The sequence below is a fragment of the Electrona antarctica genome (assembly GCF_951216825.1).
Source record: "Electrona antarctica genome assembly, chromosome: 13".
NCBI classification, from domain to species: Eukaryota; Metazoa; Chordata; class Actinopteri; order Myctophiformes; family Myctophidae; genus Electrona; species Electrona antarctica.
Genome location: NC_136794.1, coordinates 50,534,502 through 50,559,446, shown reverse-complemented (window position 1 = coordinate 50,559,446; position 24,945 = coordinate 50,534,502). Strand labels below are relative to the sequence as shown.

At 48.9% G+C, this 24,945-nt stretch overlaps 1 protein-coding gene across 1 annotated transcript in view; it reads left to right on the top strand.

Annotated features, from left to right (window-relative positions):
• The window catches only part of LOC306935036 (protein unc-13 homolog B-like), a 269,334-nt gene that overhangs the window by 101,492 nt on the left and 142,897 nt on the right, over nt 1–24,945 (top strand). Inside the window, exons 8-9 of the mRNA XM_079517857.1 lie at nt 966–1,236; nt 24,169–24,483. Of these exons, the coding sequence (XP_079373983.1) occupies nt 966–1,236; nt 24,169–24,483 (586 nt within the window). The remainder of the gene's footprint in view (nt 1–965; nt 1,237–24,168; nt 24,484–24,945) is intronic.

Genomic DNA, 24,945 nt, shown 5'->3' with positions numbered 1-24,945 from the left:
AGTTTACACCTAGGGCTCCATTTCCCCCCTATAGTTTACACCTAGGGCTCCATTTTCCCCCTATAGTTTACACCTAGGGCTCCATTTCCCCCTATAGTTTACACCTAGGGCTCCATTTCCCCCCTATAGTTTACACCTAGGGCTCCATTTTCCCCCTATAGTTTACACCTAGGGCTCCATTTTCGTCACCAATAAACCCCTTATCTCTAAACTTCTTTGCCTTTCTTTTTCTTTTTACTATTTTGAAAAACATGTTTGAATAGTTCAAGTAGCCAATCTACGTTGACACGTTGTGAGCTTGTAGATCTACATTGACACGTTGTGAGCTTGTAGATCTACATTGACACGTTGTGAGCTTGTAGACTGGCCATTTCAACTATTCAAAAATGTTTAGCAAAATAGTAAAAAAGGCAAAGAAGTTTTAGGGATAAGGGGTTTAGCGGTGACGAAAATGGAGCCCCTAATCTCTTCGCCAAAAACAGCCAATCTACAATTATAGAAACGTGTCACATTGCCCCAGAATATTGACGCTAGGGTTCAAGTGGGTTAAAACATCCACAAGAAATGTTTTGCATGTGGTGTGAAGGGGTGACCCTCCTCAGTTGGGTCATTTATATCGTCTAACCAAACGAGCATGTGGTGTGAAGGGGTGACCCTCCTCAGTTGGGTCATTTATATCGTCTAACCAAACGAGCATGTGGTGTAAAGGGGTAACCCTCCTCAGTTGGGTCATTTATATCGTCTAACCAAACGAGCACGGAGGCGTTTTGCAAATCTCTCCACCACGTGAAGGGGTGACCCTCCTCAGTTGGGTCATTTATATCGTCTAACCAAACGAGCACGGAGGCGTCTGTCTAATCTCTCCACCACGTGAAGGGGTGACCCTCCTCAGTTGGGTCATTTATATCGTCTAACCAAACGAGCACGGCGGCGTCGGTCTAATCTCTCCACCACGTGTTCACCAGCTCTGGACGACCATGACAGTGCGGTGGACGAGCGTGAGGACAGCGACTACCGCAGTGAGAGTGGGCGTCGCCCGCTGCCGTACCACAACACCTCCCAGACCAACTCCTCCGTGCACCAGTACCCCATCCATGGCAGCAGGGGGCAGCAGCAGGCCTCGTCTAGACCGTCTGACCCCATCCATGGCAGCAGGCTGGGGCAGCAGGCCTCGTCTAGACCGTCTGACTCCTTACACAGCTATGAGCCGGACTACAGAGAACCCAGAGGGCCCAGGTAAACACACGCCACGCACGCAACGCACGCACGCACGCACGCACGCACGCACGCACGCACACATAACATCATAATGGTATTATTGCAGCACCCCTAAATGCAGAAAATCAAACTAACTGCACTCAAGGGGCCTTTAATGTAATGTTCCACTTGTCTGATTCAAACACTTTTAACCTTGGGCTTTTGACACATCTTATTTGTTCACCTGTGCTTTCTGTCGAAGACGAGCGCACGTTGCCTGTTGCCAAGTGACATAACGACAAAAGCCTGATTTGTAATTTTCAACCTTGAGAAAAAAATCAAAAACACTTTCTAATCTAATCGTGTATCATTTCTTTGGGTCCTTCCTTTTCATTTACTTATCATTGCATGCTGTTCTTTGCTTTATTTCTTCTTTCTTTCCAGCTATGTCTAACTTTTATTTATACTTTTCTTCCATTTCTTCCTTTGCATCTTTTCCACTGCTTCCTGCATGGCACTTTTATTGTTTGCACCTAAAACAAAGGCGGTCGAATAGGAGGAAAGGTGGTGTCAGAATAATCCCCGTTGACTCGGGTATGGGTGTGGACGACTGGGAGAGTAAATATAAAGTGCCCACCTCGGGTATCCTGGACGATTACCTGGACAACGAGCAGAAGACGTGGGAGGACGAGAACAAGAGCATCATCTACCACATCCGTGACGTCCCCAGTGAGTCTAAAAGCAGCCGGTTTTACCAGAGCGTAGAATGTGACACGGTGGTGGCGGAAGATACCGAGGAGTTGGAGGACGACAACGGAAGGTCCCGCAGAACAAGGAGGCACAGTTTCGCGAGCGCAGAAGTCCGTTTGGTTTATAAAGAAGCGCGCAGCTTCGAGGACGAAACCTCTCCTCCTGAGATCGATTTCATTCCGTCGGTCAAGCAGCAACTGCGGCAGCAGAACGATAGAGAAGGGCTGTTGTACAAGACCAGGCTGTGGGCCAAGACGGCGCTGGAGGACACGCTGGAGAGCTACGCGGCCTTTCGGGAGCAGGAGGAGGCCATGGAGGAGGCTGTGAGGACCCAGAGGGCCCAGAGCGAGTACGACTCCCTCGCTTCGGACGACCTGCCGTACGCCTTTGGATCTGAGGAGGAGCTGGACGAGCTGACGTTCCCCGAGGGCGACGTCACGTATGAATATGAGAGTTACTATTATCCTGGCCAAAAGTCTATCTCCCCTCACGGAGTGCACGGCCACTGGGACGGCAAAGGGACGGCAGGCTTTGGTCAAGATCATCCGCTATCTCCACCAGGGGACGAACCGGGTTATGACGACTACATAGATCCTCCAGGGGAGGAGCCGGGTTATGACGACTACATAGATCCCATGAATGAACTCCAGAATCTGGTCGACTCGGTGTCCGAATACCTGGTTGAAAAGGAGGAGGAGATCAACAACTACGAGTCGCTGCCAAAACCCGTCAGGAGAAAGCTTCCAACGTTGCCAACGGATACTAAAGAAACCAAAGTGGAGGAAACTAAGAGCGATGAAACTAAGAGCGATGAAACTAAGAGCGATGAAACTAAGAGCGATGAAACTAAGAGCGATGAAACCAAGCCAGCAGAAGTCAAAGAGGAGACTACTGTAGAACAAGGTCTAGCTGGTGTAAAGAATGTAGAACAAGGTCTAGCTGGTGTAAAGAATGTAGAACAAGGTCTAGCCGGTGTAAAGAATGCCATGAGCTCCCTGTTTAGCTCCATCACAGGTTCCAAGACCAACAATGAACCTGCTGAGGTCTCTGGACCTCCATCTGGTTCCCCAGCCTCACCACCACAGACGGAGTCTGGCATTTCAAAACTTCTCTCCTTCATCCCAAAGCCTGGTGCTGACTCCACAGAACCTTCAGATAGCACCACTGCTACAGAGCCACCTGCCTCTCAAGCTCCTCCTCCTCCCCCTCCACAAACTGAGTCTGGACTTTCCAAATTTCTTTCGTTCATGCCAAAATCTGGTGGTGCCAACCTTCCGGTGGCTATAGTTCCTCCTGCCACTCAAGAGCCCACGACAGAAAAGAGGTTCTCCCTCGGGTCTCTTTTACCTTTTCAGTCCTCCGAATCCAGTCGGCCGGCTGAAGGTGATCAGGAGTCGACACAAGGCGGCGCCTCCACTGCGAACCAGACTGCATCTGCGGTTGACACTGTTTTAGGAAGGCTCAGTCCCATGAGGCTGTTCTCTAGTGCATCGCCACCAGCATCCAGAGAACCCTCACCCCAGCCGACACCTCAACCATCTGAGCGAAGACCTGCAAAACGCAATGAATCCAGACAAGGATCCTTAGGAAGTGAACCAGTTGAGGTGCTGCCAGGTTCAGGAAGTGGCTCAGTGGAGCAACAAGGCAGCAGTGCCTCCGCTGCTAACCAAGCTGCGTCTGCAGTGGAGTCTGCGGTTGACTCGGTTTTAGGAAGGCTTAGTCCCATGAGGCTTTTCTCCAGTGCACCTACGGCGCCCAGAGAGCCACCACCCCAACCATCACCCCAACCATCACCCCAACCACCACCCCAACCATCTGAGCCAAGAAGTGCAACACACATTGAATCCAGACAAGGATCCTTAGGAGGTGAATCAGTTGAGCTTTTGCCAGGTTCAGGAAGTGGCTCAGTGGAGCAACAAGCCGGTGCCCCCGCTGCTAACCAAACGGAGTCTGCGGTTGAGTCCGTTTTAGGAAGGCTTTTTCCCATGAGGCTTTTCTCCAGTTCACCTACGCCTAGAGAGCCATCACCACAACCTGAATCTGAGCCAAGAAGTGCAACACACATTGAGTCCAGGCAAGGATCCTTAGACAGAGCCATGAGCCCTGAGAGTGCTCGCTCACAAACAGAGCGACGAAGCGAGATGATATTGGGTTCAGGAAGTGAATCAGGTGAGCTTTTGCCTGGTTCTGGAAGTGGCTCAGTGGAGTTACTTCCAGGTTCAGGTAGTGGATCAGTGGAGCTACTTCCATGTTCAGGTAGTGGATCAGTGGAGCTACTTCCTGAAACGGAGTCGTCCGGTGAGCTACCCGATCATTTGATTTCTGAACCCAAACCTGAAGGAAGTACAGAAGACACTGGATTCTTCAGTCCTTTTAAGAAATCCTTTTCTTCACTCATGTCATCTCCTTCCGAGAGTCCAACGCAGGCTGACGCGAAACCTGCAGAAGAGACATTTCTAGGCGGAAAATTTAAAATCCCATTTTTCTCCCCTGACAATGTGTCGACATCACAACCCCAGAAACCAGAAGGGGGAGGCATGTTCTCAGGGATTCTCAAGTTGGCCTCTGGTGACGATGGCAGTGCCTCCAAAACAAGTGCACTGCTCCCTGGGAGGTCACCATCCCCAGTTCATGCTGCTCTAATTGAAAATGTACCAAAAGGGAACACGGACACGGGCTGGTTCTCTAACCTCTTCAAGGTAGCCCCAAACCAACCTGACCAGCAACTCAGTAAGCCACACTCCGCCCCAACTGTGACTGTGACTGAGCCTCATATTGAACCTGAGCTGCCTAGTGATCAGAGCATCCCTGAAAAAACACAGGAGAAAGATATTGGATTGGAACAGCCGTCTAGGGCAGATGACCGATACAAGTCAGAGACGGAAACTCAGTTTGAAACCGATGCCACATCTAAGGATCCAAATACCACCATGCCTCAGCAACAGCCCGACTCACAATCAGAAACACAAGCCCAACAACAGCCTCAACAGACTGGGCTGTTCTCAGGGCTATTTTCTGCTTCTCAATCCTCTCCCCAGGCGCAGCAGGGTCCTGCACCACAACAAGGAGGATTGCTGTCTGGATTTTTAAAGTTTGCCTCAGATAATGTCTCTCCTTCACACATGCCTTCACAAGAGAGTAAAGTTGATCAAGACACACCTCACAATCAAGGTCAAACTCAATCTGCTGCTCAGCCAACCCCTGCACAACCTGCTGGAGTATTGTCTGAGTCTAGTACAGCTGACCAGCAATCTAAAAACGAAGTGCCTGTGCAAGTCTCAGCTCAAAGTACTGCTCCCCAAACTCAACCAGAAGGCCTTTTGTCAGAAACCTCTGTCGAAGTTGACCCGGACCAGCAAAAGCAACAACCAGACCCAGGCCAACCACCAAACCAACAGCAACATGCAACAGCCCCATCACCCTCACAATCTGGAGGATTACATGGTGCACAACCCAGTCCACAATCTCAGCAGCAAAGTAATATTCTCTCTGGACTGATAAACAAGATAGTAGAACCCACACCTATCACAGCCCAGCCACAATTGGCAAGTACTGGCCCAAACCAAGCACAAAGGTCACCACAACCACCTCCCCAGCAAACAGGCTTCCTTTCTGGCCTTTTTGGCACAAGTGCTCAAGGTAATGCTACTCCAAGTCCATCTCCAAACTCACAACAACGACAACAGCAGGGTCCACCGGGGAGCCAACCTAGGCAGCAGGCAGGAAACCGACAAAACCAGGTCCCTCCACAACAGGCTCCAAGTGGGCCTGGAGGGATGCTGTCTGGATTATTCAACACAATTGTTGACGCTGGATCTCCACAGCCCCCGTCAGGCGGCCAAGCAGGACGACAACCGATGCAAAGATCAGGTCAAAATACACCCCAGCAGCCACCCAGTCAACCGGGAGGCTTCCTGTCTGGGCTGTTCTCAGCAGCAGCACCTCCTCCACCGCAGCAACACCAGACGCCTAGAAATCGACCAAACCTCCAACAAACACAGCAAGGAAGCAGGCAACCCCTTCAGAGACAAAACAACATCCCTTCCCAGCCTGCTGCTGCAGCAGCACCTGAACAACAGCAGGGTGGACTGCTTTCTGGCCTTTTCAACAAGTTGGCATCTACGGACAGCGCGCTCCAACAGCCCCCACCACAGATTGGGCCAGATATTAAGAATAAGCCTAATGTTCCAGGGCAATCTGCAGATCAACAGGGAGGATTCCTCTCTGGCCTTTTTGGACAGACATCTCCACCTCAACAGCAGCAAACCAAAACACAAAGTCCTCAACAAGGAGCAGCCCAACAGCCTAGTCAATCTGGGGGTTTGCTTTCAGGTATTATGAAGCTTGCAACTGGTGAAAATGAAGCTCAACAGCAGGAGACACCTCAACCACCACAACAGGCACGTGCTGGACAGGGGCGACCGCAGATTCAGCGAGCTAAGCAAGTGGAGGATATGGCAGGAGACAAGGAATCAAAACTTCCAAAAACACAAAAGATTCCAGCCTCCGAGTCTCTGAAGGAGGAAACAAAGAGCAACACACGGGGCACTCCTACTGGCTTGTTGTCCGGCCTTTTTAAAACAGACACTGGTGATAGCAGAACTTCTGTTACCGGAAAGGAAACTGAAAAGGGCTTTCTTGATCGCTTACTACCAAAATCTAAGGAAGATATCCCCACAAGTACCAGTACAGCCACTTCTGTTGCTGGGATAGAAACTGAAAAAGGCCTACTTGAGCGCTTACTACCTAAAACTAATACGGAAGATGTCCCCACAAGCACCACTACAGTTACAACAAATGGAGGTACAGGGACATTTGGGCAAGATCCAACCGTTAAACCAACCCAGCATTACCTTGAAGAGATCCAACGCCTCCTGTACGGGACAGAAGAAGAGTACGGCTATCAGGATCTCATGTACAACTTTGCTGAGCATGGGATCATCCCACCAGAGCTGTACGAGCACCAGTGTCTGATAGAGGCTGTTCTTTGGCAGCAGCTCAATGATTATGCCCTCGCCGAAGCTCTAGCTGCTCAACATCAGGGAAGCTACCAGGCAGGCCAGGGTTACGTACAGCCCACAGTGGCGGGACCCTCTTTGGGTTACGTACAGCCCACAGTGGCGGGACCCTCTTTGGGTTACGTACAGCCCACAGTGGCGGGACCCTCTTTGGAGAATCATGGATTTCTGGATCCCAGAGAAATTGACATCAGTCAGTTCCACATACCCTCGCATCCTTGGAGAGATGAAGGTGCCCAGCTGTTCGAGAGCCGAAATCGCTTTCTTGAACCAGATGAAGATCTCGTTTTATTTGACATGAGCTGCAAAGGAAAATCTTGGAGCAGCTGTGACCATTTGAATGACCTAGATAGGAACAGAAAACCTTGGATTGCGGAGAAGACGGTTCTCAACCTGTCAACAGAAAAGAGTAAAACAATGCTAAGTAGACGCCAGTCTCTCGCTGAATGTAGTGTGCGTGACTTCAAACAATTACCCGATAAAAGTGCTGTTGGCAGTGCTGTACTGGATAAAAAAGACTTTGATTTAAAAACGGCAACGGAATTCTTAAAACAACTCTCAACTAAAAAGGGCCCAGTGGATTTAACACCCGGTATAATGGATTTAAGTAGATCTGCTGGAAATGCAGTTGATGATGGGGTGCTTTTTGAGGACTCGGAATGGTATCAACAATGGCTCTCTTTGCTGGAGCAAGGGATGTGGTGGCCAGCCGACGAGGGAGACTGTGGTTATTACGTTTATACGGACGAGGAATTTATTTACTCGTTGTTGACCGACAAAGCTGGTAAGCATCTCTACGAGTGTGCTGCGCCACAGGACGTTCAGGCCCTCGGATGCATCACCGAAAACATCGGTAACATTCTTCAGCAGAAAAACAGAGACAAAACGACCCTCTGCGGCTTTAAGATCCCCCTTCACAATGAGAACGAGGACCTCTGGATGCCGGGTCAACCACGAAGGGATTCGCAGTCCCTGACCGCTGCCGTGGACCTAACCTCAGCCTTGAGAAAGGGTGACAGGATAATGAACATGAACTTGGAAAGCTTTTCTCAGATGTTTCAGGAATCTGTCACTTCCCACGGAGAACAACCGGTAGACTTCTCTGCATGCAAGCTTAAAAAGATCAAAGTGGAATCGATGCAAAGTGCTATGGGCACAAAGTGCTCTGAGGAGACGCCAGAAGCTGTGGATTTCACATCAAAAGCATTAAAGGGGGGTCACGGAGGACCATACTGGAAGAATCAGGGAATTAAAGATCTAATCCCACCTTCACCCTCTCAGTATGTTCCATCTCCAAGGCCGTATGTACGACCGGTCTCTCCAAACAGACAATCACCGATTCCTGAAATTAGAATTGCACACGCAACCGATAAGACTATGGACCAGCCTAATCAAAATACAGGCTCTATAGTTGGCCGGTCCTCTGATGCGGCTGCAAGCAAAGCTGCAACGTCAACGAACTCTACTAGTGCTATGTCACCATCAGTATCTGGTAAGCCATCAGAGATCCCAGTCTCTAGAAACCTCCCAGAGACTCAGTCGGCTTCCAAGATACCATCAGCTGCTCAGTCCGGAAGGAAACTCCCTGCAACACCGGCTACAATGCCCTCAATGCAGATTCCTGAAGTTAGAACTGGACATGTAAATGATAAGCCTATGGGACAGCCTATGGGACAGCCTATGGGACAGCCTAACCAAAAGACAAGCTCTATATTTTCCACTCTTGGAGGAATAGTTGGCCTGTCCTCTGCAGTTGAAAGCAAAGCTGTCACATCACCAAACGCAGCTAGTGCTACGTCGCGTCTCCCTCCCGCAACACCGGCTACAAGTAGAACGTCTCCAGAACCCTCAACGGCGTCTGGTAAAACCTTACCCACTACCTCTGCTGCAACTGTGGGGCCACCATCTGGTTCACAGAAGAGAGCGCAACTTGCTCGGCAGCCATCCCAAGCACAGGGCAGGAAAGACATGTCACAGGGAAACAAGACCTCAGTCACTGGGCCATATAAAAGCAATCTAGAAGGCAATGTGTTAATGGCAGACCAAATGTCCTCCTCATCTCAAAAGCAGTCCCAAGAACGTAAGCCACAATTTCATATACTGAATCCCACATCTGCGACAAGTAATACAATGTACCTTCAGCATATAAATAAGCAACGCAGCATTCCCAGAGATGGTCAGTTTGGCAGTACAACTCTAGACTTTTCTTCTACTGTTGATAAGAACAGGGATGAAAATAAAAAGGTTAGAATCTCTACCCCTGTGGAATCTACAGAAAATCAGAAAGACAACGTTGTTGATTTTACAAAGTACAAGATGAGGAGTTTCAAAGGCAAAAAGCAGGAGGCCGAAACAAATATGGACTCGACTGAAAGTAACAAGCATGGAGTCGTAGATCTGACTAAGCTTGGTGAGGAGGATGAAGTTGAGTGGAACAATACAGAACGTAGCGATGGACTCTCATCCCAAGAAAGCAAATGTACTTCACATTTAAGAAGAGCTTCTCTTCCGACGAGGCCTTCTGACCAAAGCAAGATACCAGTGAGAAGAATGCCCAGTCCAGAGATTAGGATGAGAAGAATGCCCAGTCCAGAGATTAGGATTGAATATGCCTCTCCCACAACACAAAATCAGACATCACCCTCGTCCCACATGACGCCTCCGTCAATGCAGACTAAACAAACTCACCTAGAAAACTCTGCTAAAGACATAAAGCCACCTACGCCATCGCCTACACTTTCTGATAAGTCCCGTGTGGGATCTGAAATGAGAAGCTCCCCAGGGAATGACCCTTCCAGGGGAGGGCCCCTTGAACAATCTGCAAGGGTTGAATCTCGGGCACAACCACAAGATCCCCGAAGCCAATCTGTACCATTAGTGAGCCCAGTTATGACTCGACGGGGAGAGCCTCAAGAGCAGAATATGCAGCGCCCATCGAATCTTCACATGCCTGCCCGGCAGAGTCAATCTCTGCCTGTCTCACCTATAGGAAGCCCTGATATGAGACGGCAAAAGACATCCAGTGAATACATTCAGACATTCCAGCGGGCCACAGCACCTGCCAACTCAGTAAAATCTATGTTAGACATGTCTGTGAAGAGACAACCGCCTCAGGTTGAACAACCTGTGGCATCGGTAGAGCATCTGGACAACGGAGCGTTGTCACTGCTGAAGAAGAGAAGATCTTTAACTTATAAGGAAAGATTGGAAAGGTCTAGTCGCCATGGATCTGTTGACCTCTCATGCAATTCTGAACAGTGGGAACTTCAGGGACAGCAGTCAGTGCATGCACATTCCCCATCTATGGATGAGCATCGTTCATTTACTAATACTGCTGTGAGCCCCGTTGACAGACAACAGATGAGAGTTGACAGACAACAGATGAGAGTTGACAGAGTTGACAGTAGGCGGCCGACCTTGGCACGAGTTCAGTCTGCTGAATCCATGCCACGTTCAGTTTATCTGAAGCAAATGACATCACCAGCCAATGCAGTTACAGCCACCTTAGATATGTCTTCCAAAGCTTCCATCAAATCAAAGGAAATGGCTGGTGGAATAACGATAGAAAATGACATGTCTTCAAATGCACTGCCCCGCCATGCTCAACAATCTGTGCCAGTGGTAGAGGATCTTGGCAACCAAGCGCTATCACTGCTGAAGAAGAGCAAATCTTTAACTTATGAGGAAAGATTGGAAAGGTCTAGACGCCATGGATCTATCGATCTCTCGTGTAAATCTGAACTGTCTGAACTTCAGGGCCAACGGTCAGCAATGAGCATGGTTGAGCGTCATTCTTCAAATACTATTAATACAGAGATTGTAAGCCCTGATAAGGGACAACAGATGCTGATTGATAATAGGAGGGCAACCTCAGTACGAGCACCTTTAGTTCGGTCCGCTGAACCCATATCGAGTTCAAATCTACATCCGTGGATTACCGCACCAGCCAATTCAGTTCAAGGCACGCTAGATATGTCTTCTAAATCCCCTGTCATATCGAAAGAAATGGCTGGCGTGGGTGTAATAGACACAGGAAATACAGCTAGTGAAGCTATACCACTGATGAGGGGGAAGCTGAGTCCACGTGAACTTGCAATAAAGGATTCTGTAGGAGTTCCACTTGTGGTGGATTTGCCTACTCGAGAGACTCTTGATTATGATAGACAGTTGACGGGGATGTCCGTACCTCCTGTAAATGCACAGAAGACACACCCTGCTCTCTACCAGCAAACACCAACGCACAGCATACCCAGGGTCTTGGCTCAGTCCAGGGACACAAGAGTATATCAGACGCCATCTGTTCCCGCAAAGTCTTTCACAGACATATTGGATATGTCGCCCAAGCCACCCCACGTTACACTGGCAAAGGCATCTCAAGAATCCCATCCTTGCCAAATGGAAGCTGTGTCACTGGTGAATAAGACACTTGTCAGAAAGGAGTCTGCTGGCGTCCCTCTGGTAGTTGAAAGACCAGAAGTAGAAAAACAACCTCAGAACATGACTTATGTACAAACGCAGCATACGATGGACACGATCACAGTGTCCTGTCCTGATCAACCTGCTCCTGTCTGTTCTCCCTTGTATTTAAATGAAACCAGAAGGTGGTCACAGTCCGTTGCTCAGCCTTACCCAGCTGCCTCAGCTCCGGCAAACGCTATTACAGCCTACGTAGACATGTCTCCGAATGTTATATGTTATAAATCAGACAAAATGACAACTGTGGACAACATTTCAGATCCAATGTCACTGGTGAGGACAAGGCCACCACAAGACTATCTTGGCCTTTCCTTGATCGTGGAACCACCTGCTCCACAGGAGCAGCCTAGACAGCAATGGACACAGATCCAAGAACCAACAGACCAGGGACTTCAAATGTATTCCATCCACGAGCACCAAACACCCCAGACAGCGTCAGCACCGGCCAACTCTATAAAAGGTCTTTTGGACATGTCGCCAAGATCACAGCAGAGGCCAACAGAACCAACAGTCCACCTCCCTTGGACTGGAGTCATGCCATTAGTAAAGAGCAAGCCAGATATAACAAGTTATGGTTCTGTTGGTTTATCACTAATAGTGGAGCCTCAACATAAACCCAACGTGCAAGGATTGACCCAGTCTCCCCACTCAGTAGGATTGACCCAGTCTCCCCACTCAGTAGGATTGACCCAGTCTCCCCACGCAGTCGAGGAGTTCAAACAGGCAACACCAGCTGCATTCCACACAACTGAACTATTGCATCAGCTGATCCCTGCTTACCATAGCAATTGGACTTTTTCATGTTCTCAACACACAAGCAATGAACCTCAGACACACAGTAAACCCATGGACTTCTCTCCAAAAGAGAAGTCCATGGGTGCTATGGATTATCTGCCCAGATGTACTAGTGAACCCCATTATATCGAACCACAGGACGGACAGCCCATGGATTTCAGCAACATTGATGATACGAAAGATGTTACCAGGCAAACCGTAAAATCATCTGGAAAGACGACGCGCCAGGGTACTGTTGACCTAACGGTACAGGTTGAAGATGAACAAACTAAGTTCATCTTCATTAAGACTGATGAAACTGCAACAAATCTTTCCTCCAGACAACCTCTTCATTCACCCTCATCAGAACACTTTTATAATCTGCAGCAATATACACCTCCGGCCCTTCAAAGTGAAGTCAACAGATATGCCTTGATTTCTCACTCTCAGAAACCCTTGCCTTTGAGGAGAGCGTCCGTTGTTGAACAGACCAGTGTCCACACTGGAATGCAGGCTTCACCTTATCCCCAGAATAGTGTGCAGGACAAGCAGATGTCGGCTACTGTCACTTTAGCCTGTGCTCAACACCAGGTCAGTAGTCCAAATGCCACAGGGTACAAAATGACCGACCCTTTGTCAGGACCACCTCAGTTACAAGCACAGCCTTCTCCTAGGCCCAGGATTCTCATCAAACAACCAACAATGGGCAGCTATGAAGGCTCAGAAGAAATTCCTGGAGAAAGTGTAAGAGGTTATAGTCAGCCGTTGCCTTCATCTGCAGTAAAACAAGTGTGTGATGCATCCCAGATAAGTGCACCAACAGTCTCTACTACAGCAAAGGAGCCTGACAACATCTCAGTACAGCAGCAGTCCATCCCCGCTGCGTCATTCATTACTAGAACTTCAGACCAGGCTGTGGTGTCGGAAAACAGTGGAGTCGGATCACAAACCTCTATGCTATATGGACCAAGACCTCCAATAAGCCCACAGATGGCCTATAGTCAAGCACCCTCTATGCCATATGGACCAAGACCTCCAATAAGCCCAGAAATGCCCTATAGTCAAGCACCCTCTATGCCATATGGTCCGTCTTCTCCAATAAGCCCACAAATGGCCTATAGTCAAGCACCCTCTATGCCATACGGACCCAGACCTCCTATAAGCCCACAGATGCCATCCAGTCAAACACCCTCTATGCCATACGGACCAAGACCTCCAATAAGCCCACAGATGGCCTATAGTCAAGCACCCTCTATGCCATACGGACCAAGACCTCCAATAAGCCCACAGATGGCCTATAGTCAAGCACCCTCTATGCCATATGGACCCAGACCTCCTATAAGCCCACAGATGCCATCCAGTCAAGCACCCTCTATGCCATATGGACCAAGACCTCCAATAAGCCCACAAATGACCTATAGTCAAGCACCCTCTATGCCATACGGACCAAGACCTCCTATAAGCCCACAGATGCCACCCAGTCAAACACCCTCTATGCTTTATGGGCCAAGACCTCCAATACAAGCGAGACCTCCAAGCCCACGTATGCCGTCTAGTCAAACACCAGCAGGATCTCACTCTGTCCAGGGCTTGATTTCAATGTTTAGTGGCGAAACTCAGCAACCCAAAGCAGACCCAGCTGTGGTGATGTCCCAGCAGCACGATCCAAGTCTGTCGACATCCGTGGATTGCAAGCCTCCTGATGCTCCCCGCGTTGCAGAAATAACTGGGAAGGACGCTAGTTTTGGCACACATTCCAGCCACGGTGATATTGTCCCTGTAACGAGTACTGCAACTATTGAAATGCAAAGCAAGTTGGCTATAAGCCCACAAACCACAGCGGTTGAATCAACGGTTTCATCTCCTTGTCCTCCATCAGCAGTGAAGGATTTGCCCCGTTCTGTGTCCATTTCCCAGGAAGCAACTCTTACAAGCCCAACCAATGAGACGACAGGGAGGGAAATGCACTCCCCTGTAACCTCACCTGCTGCGTCTCCTGTTAGACAGTTGTCTGAGTCGCAGTCAGTATTCAGTATCTCAAGTCCTCAGCGTTCGCCCCAACAGACACCTGCAGCTTCTCCAACTACGCCACCCAAAGGAATGCTTAGCAGGGCCGGTTCAGTAGAGCTCTCTCTTAGCAGGGCCGGTTCAGTAGAGCTCTCTAGCAGGGCCGGTTCAGTAGAGCTCTCTCTCAGCAGGGCCGGTTCAGTAGAGCTCTCTCAAGCACAGTCACAACTCACATCCGACGTTAAACCCATTACCCCAGAGACAGCAGTGCCGGTCTCAGAGCACACTGAGCAAACTGCATCCATAGAGGCTCAACAGGTGCCCTCTGTAACAGAAGTATCCCAGGAGCAATTATCTCCTCAAAGGTCAATTTACATCGGGATTGGATGCTCGGAAAGTCCTCCAGTTGATCCTAATGAACCAAGACCGTACATGCGATTACCTCACATATTTGTCTCAGGTGCCAAAACACCCGAACAGATTAGTGGGAATGAACTCAGTGAATCAAGCGCTGATGTTTCGAGGGTCACTACACCCACGGAGGCAATCCCAGATTATAAGGATTCCGCACCGAGTGAAATCAGTGTACCATCTGCAATTTCGGAAGAAGTAAAGACAGATCTTGAGCCTCTACCTGAGCTGTCCCAAAAAGAATTACCCCCGGCTTCAGATGAAAAAGCATCTCCTGCAGTTCAGCCTGAAAAGGATGTTAGCTCACTTCCCATTGAGCCTAGTCCTGTCGAACCCTCAAAGGAGCCTAGTCCTGTCGAACCTCCAAAGGAGAATATCACAGCTTCTAAAGAGGAGAGTTCACCTGCTGCAGTTGATCAACCAGTGGTTGAGGAACCCACCAAAGGCCTGTTTTCAATGTTCGGAGGCTCCACTTCAACTTCCCCGTCCTCCCAAAGTGGATCCTCAATACTTGGTGGCATTCTCCCTGGCTCTTCTGCTAAAGATACCCCTGGAGCAGGCTTGCTTTCTATGTTTGGTGGATCAAGTGCCCAGCCTTCTCCTGGCCCAGCATCCCCCTCACAGGAGCCTCAAGGGAAAGGTCTGTTGTCTATGTTTGGTGCACCCAGAGCTCAGGCACCCCCTGCCCCACACGGTCCCACTGTGGGACCTAGAGGACCTCCACCCAAAGATCCCCCAGGAAAAGGTTTATTTTCAATGTTCGGTGGGCCTGCCCCTCAACGGCCACCTGGTCCCGCCCCCCCCACTGGACGTGGTGCACCTCCTAGAGGACCTGCCACAGGATTATTCTCCATGTTTGGAGGCCCTAATACTCAGCCACCAGCTGGCCCTCAAGGACCTCCGTCTGGCCCTCAGGGTGGAACACCTGCTCCTGGAGGCTCAGAACCGCCAGGCAAAGGACTATTCTCCATGTTTGGTGGTGGGTCAGGCCAACAGCCACCGTCATCCCAACCAGGAGCAACTAAACCCCCTGAACAAGAAGGTATTTTCAAAGTTCCTTCTGTATTCTCAATCGGTGGATCTTCTGACACTAGCGCACCTAAAAGTGGATTTGGCCTCCTGGGAATGTCTTTCATGGAGGACAAGAAATCGGAGGAACCAAAGCCTGACATCATCGCTCCTGAGAAGGACAACATTGTCCCTGTTGTTGTTTCGGGAGAATCAAAGGACGGCCCTGTTGAAACAAATATCATCCCGGAGCCTGTTTCCACATCATCAGTGGACAGGAAGCCTGAAGCAGAATCTAAACATGACAGCACAGCAGATTCCACTTTAGACAACCTCAAGCCCACTGAACCATCTGTCCTCGTATCAGAGGTAGAGACTACAGAACTCACCACTACAGAGTCATCAGAGCAGCCTCCATGTTCACAAGAACATACCCCAGTACCAGTCCAAGCTACTCAGTCAGATTCACTCAATACACTGGAATCCACAGAAGTAAAGGAGTCACAGGAGTCACAGGAGTCACAGGAAACTTTGAAAACGGTTGAATCCGACATAGCTGTCCCTGTAGTATCTGAAACACCCGATGATGTTGGTCAAAATTGGGTTCTCGATCAAGGTCTGATTCCAGACGGAATGGCTGATGATTTAGAAATAAATAGAGCATCCGCTCCAGGTGAATTAGAGCCTAGGAACGCTGTTGTTGAAGCAGATACAGCAGTGCTCGAGCCGTCCACTGACACATCTGTGGAACCTGCTGAGACAGCAGTGTTATCCACTAACACATCTCTGGAACATGCCCCTGAGGTAGAGACATTGGTGGTAGAGTCATCCATTACTGAAACTGTGAAACACACTACAGAGACGGAGACAGTGTTTGCAGAAGCAGAGAAATCTAGTGAGGAACACTTGAAAGCTGTTCAAGCAGAATGCACAGTTGCAGGAGGAGTGAGTGAATCAGAAAAACTGCCACAAACGACTGCTGTTGAGGAAAAGGCCAATTCTAACCAGGAACCAGCAGAGGCTCAATTGGAATCAGAAAAACCCTCCATGGAAACTGCAGACGATAAAGGCCCGGAGACAATCCCAACGGCAGTAATGGAACCTGCAGACGATAAAGGCCCCGAGACAATCCCAACGGCAGTAATGGAACCTGCAGACGATAAAGGCCCCGAGACAATCCCAACGGCAGTAATGGAACCTGCAGACGATAAAGGCCCCGAGACAATCCCAACGGCAGTTGAGGAAAAAACAATTGTGACTCAACCACCAGAAACGGAGATATCTGAAGCTGTGGGACCACAAATGGGACCTCCAATGGGACCTCCAATGGTTCCCATTGGACCCCCTACACAGCAACAGCTTAGACCAGGCATGGCTAGACCCCCTGGCCCACAAGGTCAAAGAATGGCAGGTCCAAGGATGGGAGACCCACGAATGGGAGGCCCAAGAATGGGAGACCCAAGGATGGGAGGCCCAAGAATGGGAGGCCCAAGAATGGGAGACCCAAGAATGGGAGGCCCAAGGATGGGAGACCCAAGAATGGGAGGCCCAAGGATGGGAGACCCAAGGATGGGAGGCCCAAGAATGGGAGGCCCAAGGATGGGAGACCCAAGAATGGGAGGCCCAAGAATGGCTGGACAGAGGCAGCCAGGACCACAGAGGGCCCCTGAACCAGCTGCATTTGGTGGCTTCATGTCTATGTTTTCCAGCCCACCTGCCCCGAGCAAACCAGCGACTGGTGGTGGGTTTTTCTCAAGCTCACCCGGTTCATTCTTTGGACAGCCGGCAGCTCCTCCTCGCCCTACCGGTCAGCCACAACAACAGCAGAAAAGCTCCTTTTTTGGCCTTCCAACTAGCCTCCCCACTGGCACTGAGTCCATGACCAGTGATTTATTCGGCATGTTCAAGGGCCCAGAAACAACTAAGCCAGAGGATAGTAAACCGCCTGGCGCAGAGCCTGGGCAGGTGGGTGTTACGGAAGAACCTCCGGCTGAGGTGACGGAGAATACTGAAGATACAAACACTGACGAGGCAGCCTTATGCGGAGATGCTGAGACCAGTCCAAACACTGACTTGCCTGAAAAGGGCACCCTGGAAGAGGCGGAGCAGAAGGACAAAATGGAGGTAGAAGAATGTTCCTTGACCGAACCGACTGAGAAAGCTTCTATGCCTGATGCAGAACAGGGGCATGGAGAGCCGGCTTCAGTGTCAGCAGAGTCACATACTACCACGGAGGCTGACCAAGCCCAACCTGCCCCCGCTGCTGCAGAGCCCAAAGGAATGTTTGACATTCCAGGTCTCTCGGCCCCCAAATTCAGCTTCATGACCGGAGCAGCGGACGGAGCGTCATCCCTCGGATCGCTCCTCTCCTCCGCTCCGTCGTCTGCGACGACGCCACAGCCAGCGCAGACGGACGGCGGCCTCTTCTCTGGTTTTAAAAGCCTCTCCGCTGGTATATTCGAGGACAGCAAACCGGCAGGAAAGGAGGAGTCGCCGTCTCCCGCCTCTGTGTTTGGAATGAAACTGGGCTCTATGTTCGGAGGCTCTGACTCTCCCAAACCAGAACTCTCCCCTCCTCCTGCTGTGGTCACCACGCAGCCTCAGCCTCGGCTTAACGAACCCGCCGACGAGATCTCCGAACCGGAGGCTGAAAAACTCTCTCCGGGCTCCGAGGCGACGGAGACTGCCGACGCAACCGACGTGGAGGCGCCGACGGAAAGCTCCAAGACCGGAAGCTGTGACACGTTGGCGCAGTTAGGGCAGTCTGGGTTGAATTCCGAAGTGATTTCTCTGGCAGAGCAACCAAGCGACGCGTCAAAGGGCCAATCCAAGAAAAGGCTAGTACATTTTCATAATAACTGGGCTTTGCTGGCCAGGTATTATGATGACACCAGAGTAATATAGTAAGAGAGTGGCGACACTAGCGTTGACTCCCAATGTAACAATGGAATGTGGAAGTGCTCATTCTATCTCAATGGGATAGTTCCAGCCATAGGAGCAATGTTTGGAACTATAGCCCATTCTCTTTATTCAGACCGCAGCCATCTTGCCAGCAAGGTGATACCTAGGTGACACTTCCCACAGACTGCCCATTCATCCAAACAGAAAAGTCCTCTCTAATTATATTAAACAACGTCACCAACATTGCAGCTGTAGGGAAAGCTTGAATTATCCTCTTTCAATCTGTAAAGATACACCAAAAATCCACCGTAGACATTTTATCAGCTACTTCCTGTCAAGAAATTCCTTGCAGATGATTTTTTGAAGTGCTGGAGTTTGGAAGAGCTTGTTGACTATCACTCAACGGCCCATGTGTACCACCTGTTTTGAATGTGCACATAATGCAGGAGGCAGCAGGAGGTTGCTTTACTGATAACGAGCGCTTCCATACTCTGATACTTAGAAAATAATCATCTGCAAGGAATTTATTGACTTATAAAATGTCTACGGTGGATTTGTATTAAACAAAAACTTTACCGATTGAGAGGATAATTCAAGCTTTCCCTTCAGCTGCAATGTTGGTGATTTTGACGTTGTTTAATATAATTAGATAGTACTTTTCTGTTTGGATGAATGGGTTGTCTATGGGAAGTGTCACCTAGGTATCAACCTTGCTGGCAAGATGGCAGCCGTGTGCATATCATCAATTGGCGCCCGCTTTGTGGCGAGACCAAAGCGTGTCGCTACTCTCCTACTCTCCACTGTAGTAGACATTAATGTTTACCTCCTCCTCCTCCTCCTCCTCCTCCTCCTCCTCCTCCTCCTCCTCTTCCATCCAGTGTTGTGGTTTGTTTTTCTGTCTGTGTTGTTGTTAAGGGACATCCACACCACACACTATAATTACACTAGTACACCATAGAGTTCTCAACGGGCCTGGAAATTAACCCATTTAGGCCTGACCTCAAAAATTAAAAAAAATCTTCCAAATCCTCCAGTTTTCTGAAATAAATACAGTATTTTCACGATTTTTCAAAAATAGCAGACCTACAAGCTCGTAGCGCGCCACTCGGTGGCGCGCTACGAGCTTGTAGGTCTGCTATTTTTCAATAGCTAAAGTATAACATAATGTTTAAAACACCAAAAGGTGTTCCCGCCCAAAATGGGTTAAGACCTGGCCCTAACTGGGTCTTAACGACTAATTAGCATTTAGATTATTATTTTTTTCTCATGGAACCCGAGGCTCGGTCCAACTAATTAGCATATATTTCTGGCCCGGCCCAAAACTATCGGGTCAGGTAGGGTCGGGTTCTGGCATGAATTTGAGAACTCGCCACTATCATCATTATAGTTGGTGATGTGGTCTCTGCCATACACTTGAGTTAGAATTATTTTAAATACATTATTTTTATATATGTAGGGCTCCATTTTCGTCACCGCTAAACCCCTTATCCCTAAACCTTTTTTACTATTTTGAAAAACATTTTTGAATAGTTCAACTAGTCCAGGGGTTCTCAACGTTTTTGGCCGGGGACCCTCTGAAATGCTTTGGCAATGTCTCGGGACCCCCGCCCCGCCCCCTCCCGACCCCCAATATAAATTGACTGCTACAATAACCTTAATAATAGAGACAATACACCATAAATAAATACTGAAACCAGATATAATCATTAGGGAAGGTGTATGCATGTACTATGTGTATTATATGTAAACTCTTCATTTCCACTTTCCAGCCATTCAGTTGCAAAAAGTTCAGTTTTTTTTTTTTTTTTTATATAATTTGGGGACCCCCCAAAATAATTTGGCGACCCCCCGAGGGGTCGCGACCCACGGGTTGAGAACCCCTGAACTAGCCGATCTACATTGACACGTTGTGAGCTTGTAGACTGGCCATTTTAACTATTCAAAAATGTTTAGCAAAATTGTAAAAAAGGCAAAGAAGTTTAGGGATAAGGGGAGCCCATAGTGCTGGTTTGGAAGGCCCATCTGTGTGACCCATAGCCTCAGTTTGGATGGCCCATCTGTGACCCATAGCCTCAGTTTGGATGGCCCATCTGTGACCCATAGCCTCAGTTTGGATGGCCCATCTGTGACCCATAGCCTCAGTTTGGATGGCCCATCTGTGACCCATAGCCTCAGTTTGGATGGCCCATCTGTGACCCATAGCCTCAGTTTGGATGGCCCATCTGTGACCCATAGCCTCAGTTTGGATGGCCCATCTGTGACCCATAGCCTCAGTTTGGATGGCCCATCTGTGACCCATAGCCTCAGTTTGGATGGCCCATCTGTGACCCATAGCCTCAGTTTGGATGGCCCATCTGTGTGACCCATAGCCTCAGTTTGGATGGCCCATCTGTGTGACCCATAGCCTCAGTTGGATGGCCCATCTGTGTGACCCATAGCCTCAGTTTGGATGGCCCATCTGTGACCCATAGCCTCAGTTTGGATGGCCCATCTGTGACCCATAGCCTCAGTTTGGATGGCCCATCTGTGACCCATAGCCTCAGTTTGGAAGGCCCATCTGTGTGACCCATAGCCTCAGTTGGATGGCCCATCTGTGTGACCCATAGCCTCAGTTTGGATGGCCCATCTGTGACCCATAGATTAGGGATAAGGGGAGCCCATAGTGATGGTTTGGATGGCCCATCTGTGACCCATAGCCTCAGTTTGGATGGCCCATCTGTGTGACCCATAGGGATAAGGGGAGCCCATAGGGATGGTTTGGATGGCCCGTCTGTGACCCATAGCCTCAGTTGGATGGCCCATCTGTGACCCATAGGGATAAGGGGAGCCCATAGGGATGGTTTGGATGGCCCATCTGTGACCCATAGATTAGGGATAAGGGGAGCCCATAGGGATGGTTTGGATGGCCCATCTGTGACCCATAGCCTCAGTTTCATTGCTTTTCCCAGTTAACTTCAATGCTAGATGATTCCTGCACAAAACAAAATCACACCTGTGTGAAGTGAGGGGCGCTCTTATCATCATACATCATCATGAATCATCTCATACTGGCCAATCAGAATGCCCTTTGCTTGTCGCCACAAATTTCATATTTGTCATATTTGGCGGCAATTTGACCTAATTTCTCCTTTCATTGTCGATGGCAAACATGAGACGTGTGGGCACAAGTTGAAGTAAATGTTCCCTTCATTGTCAATGTTGTGCCGAGCAGATACACAGTGTGCGGGTGTACCTTATTGCTTTCCCCTTCATTGTCCATGACATTTAATGTTTGTGTTGCTGACATTTTGTGGGGACAAAATCACTATTCAGCACCATGAACCTCATCTAATTCACATCCACCTCTTATTTAGAGATAAACGTCCTTGAACTAATATCTGATGTTATGAATATACCACTATTAGAGCCATACCATATGAAAGTGTTCAGAAGCATATTTCATACGCTGTAAGTTCAGAGGCTGTGCCTATTTTGCTTACTTTCAGCGCCAAAGTAATGCTTTCCCTGACAGTGATGGAAGTGCAATGCATAAAGGAGACCTAGGACTTTATTTATTAGCTGTTCTCTCGTGAGGGGTGTATGCCCCCCCTCCCTCCCTCCCTCTCCCTCTCCCCCTCCCTCCCAGGGGTTGTGTGAATTATTTTCTCAGCCCTAGCCAATTTGTTTATATAAATTGGGCTGCGGAGGAAGATTTATGCCGGCGCGACAGCATGTACCACGGTGGGGTAAGGGGAAATGGAACAGTGAGATGTAATATGGCATCAGGCCCACGGCAAAGTAAATCATGCCCACTTAACCCATTCTGGACGAGAACCCCTGTTGGTGTTTAAAGCATTATGTTATACTTTAGCTGTTGAAAAATAGCAGATCTACAAGCTCGTAGCGCGGCACTCGGTGCCGCACTACGAGCTTGTAGATCTGCTATTTTTTGAAAAATCGTGAAAATGCGGCACGAATCTTTGAATATATATTATTTCACAGCGAACGTTTTTGAACTCAAATCTTTGCTTCTGGTGGGTCACTGGAACAACATATTTTCAGATGAGGGTCGGAGGCCAATTACATATATTTTTTGGGGGTCCTTGACATGAAATATTGAGCACCACTGATACAGAAACATGGGGTATTTCAGAAAACTGTCAGAATTTAGAAGACATTTTTTTGTACATTTCGATGTCGGGCCTAAATGTGTTAAACAGCACAGAGCCACCTCCCTCATTAGAAGTCCCACATGTCCAACGCAACCAGGAGGAGCACAGCGTGTCTTCTGTCACTCCCATGTCCAACGCAACCAGGAGGAGCACAGCGTGTCTTCTGTCTGTCCAACGCAACCAGGAGGAGCACAGCGTGTCTTCTGTCACTCCCGCGGTCCGTCCGTAGACGGAGATGATCACGGGGGGACGATTTATCTTCCTACAGCTCGAACACGGCCGAGCTGCTCCCTAGGGGTGCAGCATCACTGTGGGATGATGGAGGAACCAGACCAGACGAATTTTACAAATACAGAAGTTGTATAAGAAAGAAATGTTGAACCTTTGAACACTGACTGAATGCCGTCAGCATAGTTGGACGAGGAGCCAACTGTTCCTCTATTCGTCCTCTATTCACTCAGCCTTTGCTGAAACCGTGAAAGCTTTTGAAATGTGTGATGGCAATTATCACCACCGACAAGCTGTCGCCGCTATCCACATTAATCCATTCTGGGCGGGAACCCCTGTTGGTGTTTATAGCATTATGATTATACTTTAGCTATAGATCTGCTATTTTTGAAAAATTGTGAAAATTCATTTAGGGACAGGCTGTCCTTAAAGTAGAGACAGTAATGTCCTTCATTCAGGGACAGCCTGTCCCTAAATGACACCTAAGTTAGCTTTCCTTCCTTGTCTTGATTAGTCTTCCTCGTAACTCTGTCACCTAGTATAGATACTCCTCATAACTCTGTCACCTAGTATAGATACTCCTCATAACTCTGTCACCTAGTATAGATACTCCTCATAACTCTGTCACCTAGTATAGATACTCCTCATAACTCTGTCACCTAGTATAGATACTCCTCATAACTCTGTCACCTAGTATAGATACTCCTCATAACTCTGTCACCTAGTATAGATACTCCTCATAACTCATACAATTTCTACTTGAGTTACATGTTAAATGGCCGCTCCAATGCATTTCCAATGGAAGTCACATGGTCTTGTTTAATGGCTGTGTTCTGCCCCCCTTCCCCCCATCAAACAAGGCTGTCTTGTCAAACCATGTGACTTCCATTGGAAATGCATGGGAGCGGCCATTAAACACGGACAAGACAGGTGTGAATGAGGCCTAAGGCCTCGTACACACATATCAGATGAACATGCTCTGTGCTGTCCGTGTTTCATGGCCGCCTCAATGCTTTTCCAATGGAAGTCACGTGGTTTGACCAAACACTTGTGTTTGATGGGGGGAGGGGGGCAATCAAACACGGACGGCACAGTGCATGTTCGTCTGATATGTGTGTACAGGGCCTTAGAGTACAAACAGGTGACAAAGTGGCGCTGTTGAGCTTCGCACTGTGCACAGGTGCATGCTGGGAAGCTGAGTTTTTTTTAGATATTATTCTAATGATCATTGTTGGTATACTGTGCAGCCCGGTGGACAGCAGCAGGTTTGGGTCGTCGGGGAACCTCAGCCAGACCAGCTCCCAGCTCAGCTCCGAGCCGGAGGACCGCCGACGGCCTGGCGCCGGCGACACCGCCGCTCCGAAGGCCCCGACCAATGGCAACCACCGGCCTGCCTGGGATGAGGAGGAGGAGGAGGAGGAGGAGGAAGGGGTGGAGAAAGGGATGCGGGCCCTGCCAGAACCTGGCTCCAACAAAGACCTGAAGGACTCGACGGTCGTCACTCGTCTGCCCGACCCGACAACCCTGGACAACCGGGACACGAGGCCCGGCGATACGTTCAAGTATGTTTTTTGTGGTTTTTGTGTTTTTTGTTTTATTTTTTATGTTCATTATTTGTTGCATTTAGTTTCATGTCGGACAGTACGTGATGCATGGTGAGCTTGTAGAGCTGCTGTTTTCACTGTTGTTTTATTTTGGTTATTTTTGAAGTATTTCTCCTATAATGAGTTCATCCAAATAATATCCAAACTGGAAAACAGGTTCTAATTTTCCTTTTCATGAAAAGGGAAACCGTTTCGGAATAGATTTCCAGTCCGACAGCAAGGAATGCAATTCGTCATTTTCTTGAAAAGACACAACAGTTTGACGCTTTTGGCTAATTGTTTAATCCAGTGTTCCACCGCACGTAAAACACTATACCCGACATGTGTTTAATGCGTTTAATTCGCCGTTTTAAAATAATTAAAAAGAAACAGCGGATTTATCCGGGACCTGATGACGAGGCCGTCGCGTTATGATGACGA